This window comes from Girardinichthys multiradiatus, chromosome 6 (assembly GCF_021462225.1).
Source record: "Girardinichthys multiradiatus isolate DD_20200921_A chromosome 6, DD_fGirMul_XY1, whole genome shotgun sequence".
Taxonomy (NCBI): Eukaryota; Metazoa; Chordata; class Actinopteri; order Cyprinodontiformes; family Goodeidae; genus Girardinichthys; species Girardinichthys multiradiatus.
Window position 1 is genome coordinate 32,770,786 of NC_061799.1, and position 12,271 is coordinate 32,783,056.

Consider the following 12,271-nt stretch of genomic DNA (forward strand, 5'->3'; position numbering starts at 1 on the left):
ATGTTAAAAAAGCTGTTATAATGTAGGGCTATTTGCTTATGTTTCACAGACAACAGAGCTGACCTGTGAGGTCCTCAGACATTAGATTCACTGTCTTCTAAGACACGTCAGCGTTTAGACCGGATGTGGATTTAAACTGACACTTTGTCATTAGTGGGTAGCCTGCGTTATCAGCCGAAGAAAGCTCATCCGCTGCACCTGCAATGCTCTCCACGCGTCCAAGGAAATAAAACAGGGGGATGACGTCACGTTTCCGCAAGCACGACCCATCCCTCTCTGGTGTTCTGAAGGAAGCCGCTCGCGCCCCCGTTGGGCGTGTGCGCGGCGCGCGTTCACGACACACACCAGGAAAAATGGCGGCGCTCATGACTCTCAGTCAGGTAACGACGTCAAACAAAGATAAAGAAAGTCTTACATTTTAACTGCCCGTGATTATCAAGCAACAGTGACGTTTTATTGTGTGCTCTTTTCGCGACACGAAGTCATAAGTCGTATTAAGTATGTGTCGGTTGAACCGAATTAGCGAGTTTTCGTTATCCACTGAGTAAACATTGTAAGCTAGGTAGAACTGTGATGGGTAAATTGAACGTTTCGTTGAAATTTAAACGTAGCTAAATGGAAAGTTTGTTTTTATCTGATTGCGTGTTAAATACTTTGCTGACTGTAGTGAGCTACTTGTACATTTTAAACTGCTTTAATAACTCCTGGTTGAAAGCTGAGATTTTTATGTGTCATTTTTTTGTTGTACAGTTATCAAATGGAAGTGCAGCATATGAAAATTACTACAGACAGGTAATATTTACATTGCCTGTGATTTGCTGTCCAACTCTCTTGATGGTTGTTAAGCTAAATCGGTATTCTAGTTTTGAAAATATTCTTTTTTTTTTTTCGTTTGCTTGTTTTGATTTTTTTGTTTTTTGCAGCTTGATCCAGGAAACACAGGGAGAATATCTGCCGGCGATGCAGCTCAGTTTCTTAAAAAGTCTGGATTATCAGACAGTACACTTGGAAAAGTGGGTGCTGGACTTACTTTACCCCAAATCTACTCAGTAAATTCCCTCTAACCATGTTTTGTATTTTCTTCCTATTAGATATGGGATTTGGCAGATTCTGATAGAAAAGGATATTTGGATAAGAGGGTAACTCAGTAAATCTTTCTGCCAAGTTGCTCTACTTGTAGAATGCTGATGTATGCAGAAAACACCAGATGTTATCTGCTTTGTTCCCACTTTTGTAGGGTTTCTTCATTGCAATGAGTCTGGTGGCGTCAGCACAGGGTGGAAATGAAATCAGCCTTAACAACCTCAACCAAAATGTAGCTGCACCAAAATTTGTGAGTGTTTAAACTACTTTATCAGTAGCTGCTGTAGCCATTGATTTGATGGGAAAAATACTTCTGCTAACTGTGTGACAAAAAAAAACTGAATTTTATTAGCTCTAAAAAGTAATTAAGCATGGGCCAGTATGATATCAACTGTTTCTGGATGTCATTTGGCAAAAACAAAGGTAAAGAAAAATCTGTAACGACACAATTGCTTTTGTTAAAAACAGGTAAGCTGTTTTAACAATTTAACATGTCAAGTATGGTAATAGTTACCATAACATTTAATTATTCCTGTATTTTATAGGTTTGCTGTATAATAGTTATTAGCTACTTAATTAGTCAGGCAGTCTGCTGAGGAAGCTGGCCTGTCCTCCGCTGCTTGGACAGACCTGCTTGTTGTTTGTCAGCTGTGGTTTAAAGTGGAGCTACTTTAACAAAAATGATGGGTGGCACGGCAGTTACTCATCCTGACACAAAGTGTTTCTAGATAGCTGAATTTTTATTTTCTGTAAGAGGAAAAAGTGTAGTATCCAGTGCAAAGCAGCAGGTGATGGAGGGGTGGCAGTGCATTTGTCTATACTCCAACCATCTGGAGAAAACTCGGACACTTTCTCTATCATCCTATAGGAACTTTGACTGAACAATCTAGCAGTTTATGAGCTAGGATTTTTTTTAATGCTTTTTGTATCTTCACTCACCTAAAGTTATCCTTCTATCCAATATTACTATGTTCTAATCTTTTGTCTTTTACAGAGAGATACTGACAGCCCATTATTAACTATATCATCAGTGTCTGACTGGGCAATTAGGGTGAGCCAAAACAGACTTATAAGAACACTTTCCAGAAGGAGAAGTAAAGTCTTGCCATCTAAATGTTTTCATTCTGTCCTAGCCTGATGAGAAAGGGAAGTTCGAGGCAATTTTTGAAAGTCTGTCCCCTGTGAAAGGTCTCCTCTCTGGTGATAAGGTCCGACCTGTTTTGGTAAACTCCAAGCTACCTCTGGATGTGTTGGGAAAGGTAATATGCACACTATGTAGCGCTGTATAGTTGTTTAACAATTTAAAGCAACCAGATCAGTATTTATTTGTTTATCTATAGATTTGGGACCTTAGTGATGTAGACAAAGATGGACATTTGGACAAAGACGAGTTCACAGTGGTATGCATGGATCTTTTGCACCTTTTACAGTTCCCTCAAGGTACATTTAGCATGTATAAATTTGTAATGAATTGTTATGTCTACCATGCTTCTTTTCAGGCTATGCATCTTGTATATCGTACCATGGAGAGTGAGCCTGTCCCAAGCAGCCTACCTTCTTCTCTCATCCCACCTTCCAAAAGAAAGAAATCAGCGCCTGCACTTCCAGGCGCTGTCGCTGTGTTACCCACTTTATCCGGCCTCGGATCCGGCCCGGCTGCTCTCAAAGAGGCCCTGCGGAGCTCTCCCTCTCTGAGAAGCGCCACTCCTCCTATGGGGAGCGTTGCTTCTGCTTTGGGTGGCGTTACTCCCCTCAGCCCCAGTGCTGTCAACCTGTCTCCAAAACACTCCTTTAACTCCAGCTCAGCATCCACTCCAGCGGTATACAGCTTTTTTCTTTATGCATCAGTGTTATCATTATTAGTGCATCAGGGAGACTTGGACTGACAATTTGCTCTGTGATATAAGTAGGTAAATATAGATTTAAAAGTTCATTTTTACATATGATTTTACAAAAGGTCTCATTGAGTTTTTATAGAGAATACTTGATGTGTTTAATCATAAAGAATGTAATTTTGCTGCTTATAATTGGGCATAAATGATAAAATGTGCTGTTATTTATTATAGCTTTTAATTTGGGAGAATTGGATTTAAAATATGCTCTGCAATCTGCATTGGTTTCTTCTGCTCAGGTTGTTAAATTAGGACGAAATCCTCTTTTTTTATTCTATTTGCTCCACCCTAAGTAAGTCTTACAGGTTCTGAGCTTTTGGAGAGACTAGTATTTCATGTATTAACTTTACTGTTGCTAACAGTTAGACTTGTTTTACTGCATTGTTGAGGGCATTGTATGAGGGATAGTTTGTTTCTGCTGCACATGTGACTTTTTGAGAAACAGGTTTCCTTTAAAGGGTAGCAAGTGGCATTACCATGATACTTGGAACTTGGCTTAAATGAAAGTAGAGTAGTTGTGCTAGCAAGTTTTATAGAACCCACATTTAACTGGAGATGGTTCTTCACAATAGCCACACTGTGAATTCATTTTCAGTGTGACGTTTAGAAACTTAAAAATATTTGATGGTGGCATTGTCATTGTAAGTCTAGGATGTCTCATAAATACTTTTAATCCTTTCAGTCTAGCTGCACCTGACATTGAAGCAGAACTTCAATAGAAACATTGGGACAAAAACAACTTGGCTAGAATTAAAGTAAAGTAACAGAAGGCTTCAAACGTATCAAACTGTCTTCCGTCTGATAAGACCATTTTTTTTCTCTTTGTGGTTGAATTTTCATCCTCCAATCAAAGTGAAGTGTAAAGATTTAGTCAGACATCTACACTCCTTATCTTAATGCTATGATAAGTCTATTAACAACGAGTAATTAAGCTGACAGTTTTTTTTCCTACTCTATTTATATTTTCAACATCTATTTTCTACAGATTTTGACAAAAGCACTTGGTGTTGATCAAAGTTGAATTGGTAGCCACACTGCTAACTCTAAGATGTTTAAAAGTCCAGAGTAAAACTTGTGATTCTAGTTTATGCTCAGAAGATACAGAGCGATGTGTTTGTGTATCTGCTTCAGTACAAAGAAAAAAAAAAAATCCGATCATTTGCAGAACTCTGTAGAACTTGATGACATCCTGAGGAGGTACTTTAGCCATTTGATTTAGGTGTTTTAGACCAGGGATACGCCTGAGTTTAAGAACCCTGATCTAAACCAGTCCATTGGTAGCTCTGCTGTGCTACTGGGAGCTGTACCTTCTGCTCTGTATTCATCTCCATCCAACTATGTCCAGCTTTCATGCCCCTGCTGAATCCCCACAGCATCATGCTGCCACCACCTTGCTTCACAGTGGGAATGATGTGTTCAGGGTGTTGTACTTTTATTAGCACACAGCATTTCCAAAAACGTTACATTTTGGTTTGTTTGCCGTGTTCCCTACGTGGATTGTCACAAACTACAAGCAGGACTCCATGTGGCTTTTGTTCAATAATGATTTTCTTCATGTCTCTCTCCTATATTAGCGCCTGAGTGATAGTTGGCCTGTCAACAAACGTTGGGATATGGTTTTATAACCCTGCTTTAAACTTCCCTGACCTGTCTGCTCTGTCCCTTGATATTCACACTGCTGTTTGCTCATCAGTGTTCTCAAACAAATCTTTACCCAATTTAAAACTATTTTAATTGCAGTTTACAGTTGAGCATTACTTTGTACTGGTCTGTCACATAAAATCCTGATAACATACATTCATTCTTGAAGTGCTAATACGACAGTGAAAAATTTAAAGGATTTTGAATACTGTAGGAAGGTGCTGTAAATCAGTGCATAATCTCGCCTTCAGTGCTGAAGATTAAATGCACGGTTTGATTGAGTTTTGTTCCCACCAGGCTGCAGTGAGCTGGGTGGTACCGGTGGCCGACAGAGAGAAATATAGGGAGCTTTTCAAGAAAACGGACACTGGTGGGGACGGCTTCATCACAGGCACTGAGATCATCGAGATCTTCATGCAGTCCAACCTCTCTCAGTCAATGCTGGCGCAGATATGGTGAGGCCACACACGGAGACATGCATATGAAATTCAGACGGCATGTTTACATTTAAAGCAATTACAAGAACAATCACAGTTGCTATTAAAATGAAATGTGTGTTATTGAATATATTCAAGCGGCAGACTAGCTGCATGTCTGCATCAGGAATTTCAAAATGTTCTCTAAACCACTGTGGGTGGCAGTAAGATAAATAACCATGTCTCACCAAGTGGCCAGTAGCTAAGAAATCACTTTGTATCCCTGGAAAACAAAGTGCATTAAAGTTGTAAAGCAACTTTAATTTAATAATCATCGTTAGCTGTACCAACATCTTTTAAAACTATTATTTCTATGATGGGATATTTTTCCACATGTTTAATTTTACTATTGTTTCTGTAACAGATTTTGTTCCTACAGTATGAGTTTATTGTAAGGCTTTTTGCACATATCTACCAGGGGTGCCAAAACATTTCTTGATGTCTGTCTTTTAATATTTGCAGATACCTTAATTTTCATGGCCCTATTAGTATTTAAATTTAATTTTGTTTTCATTTTTTTAACCTCTTTCTGTCATTTTGGAGAAGAAGTTCTCCTATGCCGTTGGTGTGAAGCATACAATCTGCTGGATTAACCTAACATTGTGATGCAAAGCACATGTAAAAGATGTGGCACACACATTATGGTAAGAGATAGCAGCTACGGTTGAGGTATCAGTCTTTGACCTTACAGCCTTATACCTGATTTTACTGTCAGACAAATTTGGTTCATGAGCTCTTTTATTACTTCCAGTTAACATACCTCATTGTAACTAGCTATATTGACGGCACACAATAGGACTACCATTTTTATTTTTTCATTTTTCGACAGTAGGTAGACAGGAAAGAGGGCAAAGAGAGGGGGAGACATTCGGCAAAGGTCACCAGGTCCGGGACTCGAACCCGGCACAGCCGCATCAAGGACTATAGCCTCTGCACAGGGTTGCGCGCTTAACTCCTACACCACCAGCGCCGTGCCCAATAGCACCACCTTTTGAAAAGATTGAATCTTTACGGGTTATTCAAAACCGGGCAGGAAGGGATTTAGACATTTGAAACCATCTCTAAAGTACAGTCTTGATCTGTAAGCGACGCTGGTACTAATTATCAGAAAAGGTTGCAGTGTTTTTCTCTTTTAAGGGGAAACATTTCTTGCTTTCCACAGGGGACTCGCTGACACAAAACACACTGGCAAGCTGACCCCAGAGCAGTTTGCACTGGCCATGCATTTCATCCAACAGAAGGTGACTAAAGGCATAGACCCTCCCTCAGCTCTCACTTCAGACATGATCCCCCCGTCAGAGAGGACTGCAGGATCAGCTATGGGCCTTGTGAGTCCCGACTCCATCTTTATCAGCTCTTCTTAAATTCTGCTTCATGAGCGGTCAGGTGAAGTTTAGATCAGGCCCAGCTAAAATGCAAATTTTCACAATGACAAGCATTGAAACATTTCATCTGGCTTTAATGCTGTACTGTCTTTCATATAGACCAACCGACTGACTAAGTTGCTTTTTACTCATAAATGCTCTATACAAACAGCTTCAGAAAAACCAAGCTATTTCTTTAAGCATCTGTTTCTCTGCTACAACGGTGCCTTGCAGAAGTATTCATACCCCTTGAACCTTTTCACATTTTGTCCCAGAACAACCACAAGCTTTAATGTATTTTGTTGGGATCGTACGTGATAGACTGACACGAGCCAGCATATAATTTTGAAGGGGAAAGCACCCTTTACTCTGATACCCCTAAATTAAATCCATACTAAAAAATTACCTTCAGATACCTCCTAATAAAATAAACAAATAGAGACCTCATGTGTGTAGTTTGATCTCGGTTTTTCAGAAGTTTGTTATTGAACATTAGTAAACGAACAGCATCATGAAGACCAGCAGAAAGGTCAGGGATGAAGTTGTTCGGAGGTTTAAAGCAGGATTATAAAACAGTTTTCCAAGCAAGTTTACAAACTGACAGAGCTGTCAAGGACTGCATTACCCAGAGGAGCAGCCAAGTGATAACTGTGGAGGAGCTGCAAGGTTCCACAGCTCAGGTGAGAGAATCTGTTAACAGGACACAGTCTTTTATAGATTAGTTGTCCACCTCACAAATCTGGCATTTATGGAAGAGTGTCCAAAAAAAGCCATTGTTGTAAGAAAGACTTTAGAAATCGACTTTAAAGTTTGCTCCACTCACACAGCCAGCATCAACTACTCCACACCTAAAGTAACTGATTTCGCAGTATGGTTATTACTCGGGATATAAAGTGAATGTGGAAAAATCAGAGGGCATGGATATCAGTGGAAACATTTCAAGACCTCTAAAGCTTAAGAGTAAATTTAAATGGCCAAAAGATGGCATAAACCATTGGCATACACATCCCTCAACTACTAAAAGACTTGTATGGTGCTAATTACTGTAAAATAATTGAATGTATCAGTAGTGACTTAGAGCGAGGGTCTGTACTTCCCCTCTCCCTGCAAGGTCGTGTTGAAAGTGTCTGTATGAACATCCTGCCCAGGCTTCTTTCCTAATTACAGATGATACCTATTGAAATTCTTAAATCAACTTTTGATAATCTGGACAGAATGATCTCAAAATGTATTTGTCAGAAAAAGCACCCTAGAATTAGACTTAAGGCCCTACAACTTCACTAGTTAGGGGGGGTCTTAAACTCCCAAATCTGAGGTATTACTTATGGGCTGCTCAAATAAAACCATTGACGTTATGGTTACAGAATGACATTCACACCCGATGGCTTAATATCGAGAAAAGTATGTTTCCGGCGCCCTTGCAGCCTATACCATTTTATAGACATACAGGTCAAAGAAATGGGTGAGTGGACAAAGATCCAGCTTAAGATCTGGAGAAAAATACAGACAGTCTTTAAGCTCCCGAAATCAATCTCACTGTTATCAAGTATTGGATCAATGAAGACTTTCAAGCCTAATAATTTAGACACCTTCTTTAAATAAAATGTTGAGACCAGGGACTGGTGTACTTATCAAATGTTCCATTATAATAACTTTGAGACCTTTGAGCAATTGCAGACTAACTTTCACCTCCCTAAAACAGATTTCTATAGATATTTACAACTTGGAACTTGCCTAACAACACATAAAGAGTGGGGAAAACTTTTAAGACCTACGCCTATAGAAAGGTTTTTAATTAAAATCCAAATTGGAAATGGAGTTAGGAAAGTTCTAAGTAAGATATATGACATATTTTTTGGTCATGAGCCAACATCACCCTAGTGCATACTGGACGAATGGTGGGGCAAATATAGCCAATCATACACACACATTTTGGTCACGTCCTAAATTTAAAAAGTTCTGGAAGTATTTGATGCCCTCAAGGCGATATTTGAACAGGACTTTCCACAGGAGCCTACAGTGGCGTTGTTAGGTGCAGTAGTCATAGCGATGTATGGGAAGAATTATCTTTTAAACATATTACTTACAGCAGCATTAAAATGGATAAAACCAGGAGTAAGTGCCTCTGTCTTTCCTTGTGTGCCATTTATTGAATTATTTTTACATGTATTTAAAATAATAAAGTATTAATTCCAACAACAACAAAAAAGCTTGGAGCAAGCTTTTTTTTAAGAATAGTTTACACCAAGTATAAGTATTTGTGTAAGAATGGCCCAGTCAAAGTCCAGAAATAAATCAAATCGAGAATCTGCAGCAGGAATTAAAATAATTTTTCAGACATTAAATCTGTCTGGACATTAGCTGTTAGAAGAATGGACAAAAATGTGAGTCTCTAGATGGGCTCAGCTTGTAATTACACTGAAAAGTGGTTTTTACAAAGTATTAAATCACAGTTACTAAATATAGATGCATGCCACACTTTGCACACCTTTGTTTTGGTTTATTTTGTAAAATCTCAGAATATGTTGAAGTTTGTGGTTGTAACATAACATTGAAAGGTAAAAGTTTGCAGTAGATGGATACTTTTGTGGGGTAGTGTATTTGTACTTTTAAATGCTGAGCTTTGCTTTCTTGCTCACCAGTCCTCTGATGCAAAACAGTCTAATGCTTGTACTTTTGAGCGCTTCTCTATCTTGTCTATCAGAGCTTTATGGGGATTCTTCCTTCTGTGAGACCAGACCTCGTTTCCACGCCTAGTATGCGCAGAGTGAGTATTTCAGTGTGCTGCCACGAGGTGGCGCCGTTGCTCTATCACATGTTTCTCAGTGAGAAAAGGAACATACAGCGGAGCTTTGTGAGTTAGGCCACATGTTGCATCCTCTGATGTTTCTTTAGCGCTACAAGTCTTTCTTGGTGGTATGCCTTTTCTTTTTTTTGTTTAATTTATGTAACAATTGTGTGACTTGTTTAATTTTCTGTTAACACAATTTTTATTTTTTTATTTTTGACAGTTTACACAGAAAAAATGAACAAAAGCAAATAGCTTCTGTTTTGTGTGTTTAATGTTAATAATTGGACTAAATCTTTGAACCTAGGTTATTATATCAATGCAGCACAATAAATAAAATCCTACTTTGCTGTAAAATTAACTTCACTATGTTTAATGTAAAGGTGCCACTTAGGAGAAAACGTTTAAGGGATCCTTGGACCTCTCCTTTGGATATTTGTAAATTGAAAGTTTTTGGCTCTTTGATTTTTTTTTTTTTTTTTTTTGGCAAATTATAAACTGAAGTGTGTAAATTGTTTGTGTTTGTCTGCATGAGACATGGGGTGCTATGAGAGTTTCACCGTATGAGGACAGCAAACAGCAAATATTCCTGCTCCTGCTTTGGTTTCCATGCCATGACAGTGCCTGTTTCTTCATGACTACAAATATTTCTAAACAGCTGAATTTGTGTGTTTTGTAAGCAAGGAAAAGGTGTTGCAGCCTGGCGACAGGCAGTGTGCAGTAACATATGGGGTGGGGCCAGGGCTGTGTTCCTCGATGCTTCGTACAGCATTTCTGTGGCATCTAAATAAAGCTCCTTAAGCCAGTCCTAGAGTGTTGTGATATAACATTTTATTAGTGTTGAAACCATCATGTTTTAAAGCTTTAATGCCGATAATCAGCCTGTGCAATAGTCGGCATGCATTTCTCATCATTCAAGTATTGTCTACTTCGGTCGCTCCCACCAAGCTGAAAGAGATGTTTCTATTTCCTTCCTATGACTTTTGTTTTCTTAGAAATACCAGCAGGGAGCTCCTCCCTCCGCCTTTATTCTGCTCACGTCCCCTCTGCACTTCTTCCCCCACCCTTTCACCCACGCCACACACTCGCGTATCAAAATTATTCCTTCATGTCTTTAATTGCATTCATGTCATACAGTACGCTTTTCCCCTCCTGCTGTTGTCCATCTTGTCATCTCAGCTCTTTTTTTTTCTTAAACATCTGTCTCAATGTCTCTTTCCTCAGGACAGCACCGGCTCCATTGGGTCAGTTGAGCTCACAGGCAACAAAGAGCTAGATGACCTCAGCCAGGAAATAGCTCAGCTGCAGAGGTGAGCACCAGCACCCCGTGTAGCCGGAGGATGGCTGCACGGGGTGCTCTGAGAAAAACAAGGGAAGATTCAAGCAAAGACGTGTTGAAGATCAGATCTTTTTAACTTTTACATTATTCTAAAGCACTTTGTAAATCAGAGTTAATAATAAAAAGCAGTTGAAGTTTCATTTATTAATGGTGTCATTGTGAAATAAATTGTTTCTTACTGCTTTTTTCCAAGTTTTAGTTGCAAAAACCTTTTTAATGCAGAGAGAATTACAAGTTTTATTCTTCTGCCTTTGGTTACCTCTCAATTTCTTTGTCATCGATAGGGAGAAGTTTTTCCTGGAGCAAGAGATTAGGGAAAAGGAGGAAACCATAAGACAGAAAAACAGTGATGTTCAGGTAAGGTGAAACTAAAATATCTACAGGTTCAGCTCAATGAATTAGAAGATCTTAAATTACAGTGATTTAATTCAAAATGCATTGTTCATATATAGATTCATTACCCTCTCACTGATATGTTTGTCAACCCTCTTCAGAGGATATCTAAGTACTGTACAGTATATTCACTTAGTTGTGGCTTCTTTTGCATGAATTACTGCACTAATGCAGCATGGTATGGAGGCGATCAGCCTGAGGTGTTTAGGAAGCCCAGGTTGCTATGATTGTAGAGCTGATTTATCAAATCACATTCTTCATTACAGTATCAATGTGTGCAATATCACAGACACAAAGGACTGTTTGGATGCAATATTTAGAAGGATATTATATTTCAAGGAATGCATGCAAACTCTGCGTGTCAGTAATGTTTTTTGGCTGTTAGATGTACTGTCACTGCCCTCGATGCCCACACTTGACGTATAATGTTAGTAGCTGAGATTCTAAAGCTTACAAAGAATAATGGGGGCATTTTGATGAAGGGAAATAAAGACAGGATTCATAAAAACAGGGGTAATAATCATAATAGATTTCATTACACTATTCTCCAGTAGTATTGCAATTGCACATATTCCCGGTATTAATAGGACCCTTCAGCTCATCTCCATGGTTGGGTCCGGCGTTCCTCTTGACAATGCTCCAGTGATTCCATACGGGGTCTATGCAAAGCAACTTTGCAGGCCAATCAAGCGCAATGATTGAATCGATTGAAATAATAATTAAACCAGGTACAGGTACCTTTTTTGAAAGTGTAGGCAAATGCCAAGTGCTGCATGAAAATGAGACAGCTAATATCTCCAGGGGAGCTTGAAGTGCTCTGAAAAGTCCCTCCACTCAACTTCCATTGTTTTGCTTGGATATAGCTCTCTGCGAACCTTTTGTAACCTGCCCTCCTTGTGAAAAGCATCTATGGTTGTCTCTTGGTGGGCCATAACATAATAATTCTGTTTTCAAAATATTTTAATTGATCTTATATTATATTCTATTTTTCTAAGAGATGAAATATTGTATTTTATTAGCTATAAGTAAAAATTTCCAAAATTAACACAAATAAACATTTGAAATATATCACTCTGCATGGATTGTAAGGATTATGGAATTCACAGTTCAGTTTGTTTCTCAAAGGCCTATGACTGGGCAGGACAAGGTTAGCCTGGGCAGGACTAAACTGTGACTAACTCATACCTGTCTATGTCACTCAATGAGAAACATACAAAACAATACATTCACATCATCTTCACATCACATTCTTTTGGTCATCAGCTTTGATAACCCTGAGACAAAGAGAAACAACC

At 38.9% G+C, this 12,271-nt stretch overlaps 1 protein-coding gene across 4 annotated transcripts in view; it reads left to right on the top strand.

Annotated features, from left to right (window-relative positions):
• The first annotated feature begins 270 nt into the window (after window positions 1-270).
• eps15l1b (epidermal growth factor receptor pathway substrate 15-like 1b) overlaps window positions 271-12,271 on the top strand; it is a 43,623-nt gene continuing 31,622 nt past the window's right edge. For all 4 annotated transcript variants that reach the window (XR_007038672.1, XM_047368021.1, XM_047368022.1 and 1 more), the window contains exons 1-14: window positions 271-380; window positions 751-792; window positions 924-1,013; window positions 1,092-1,139; window positions 1,238-1,333; window positions 2,078-2,134; window positions 2,217-2,342; window positions 2,424-2,483; window positions 2,583-2,903; window positions 4,914-5,071; window positions 6,255-6,420; window positions 9,161-9,223; window positions 10,469-10,554; window positions 10,868-10,940. Coding sequence is in view for 3 of the 4 variants with exons in the window: in XM_047368021.1 (XP_047223977.1) it covers window positions 354-380; window positions 751-792; window positions 924-1,013; window positions 1,092-1,139; window positions 1,238-1,333; window positions 2,078-2,134; window positions 2,217-2,342; window positions 2,424-2,483; window positions 2,583-2,903; window positions 4,914-5,071; window positions 6,255-6,420; window positions 9,161-9,223; window positions 10,469-10,554; window positions 10,868-10,940 (1,413 nt within the window). In the remaining variant the exon portion in view is untranslated. The remainder of the gene's footprint in view (window positions 381-750; window positions 793-923; window positions 1,014-1,091; window positions 1,140-1,237; window positions 1,334-2,077; window positions 2,135-2,216; window positions 2,343-2,423; window positions 2,484-2,582; window positions 2,904-4,913; window positions 5,072-6,254; window positions 6,421-9,160; window positions 9,224-10,468; window positions 10,555-10,867; window positions 10,941-12,271) is intronic.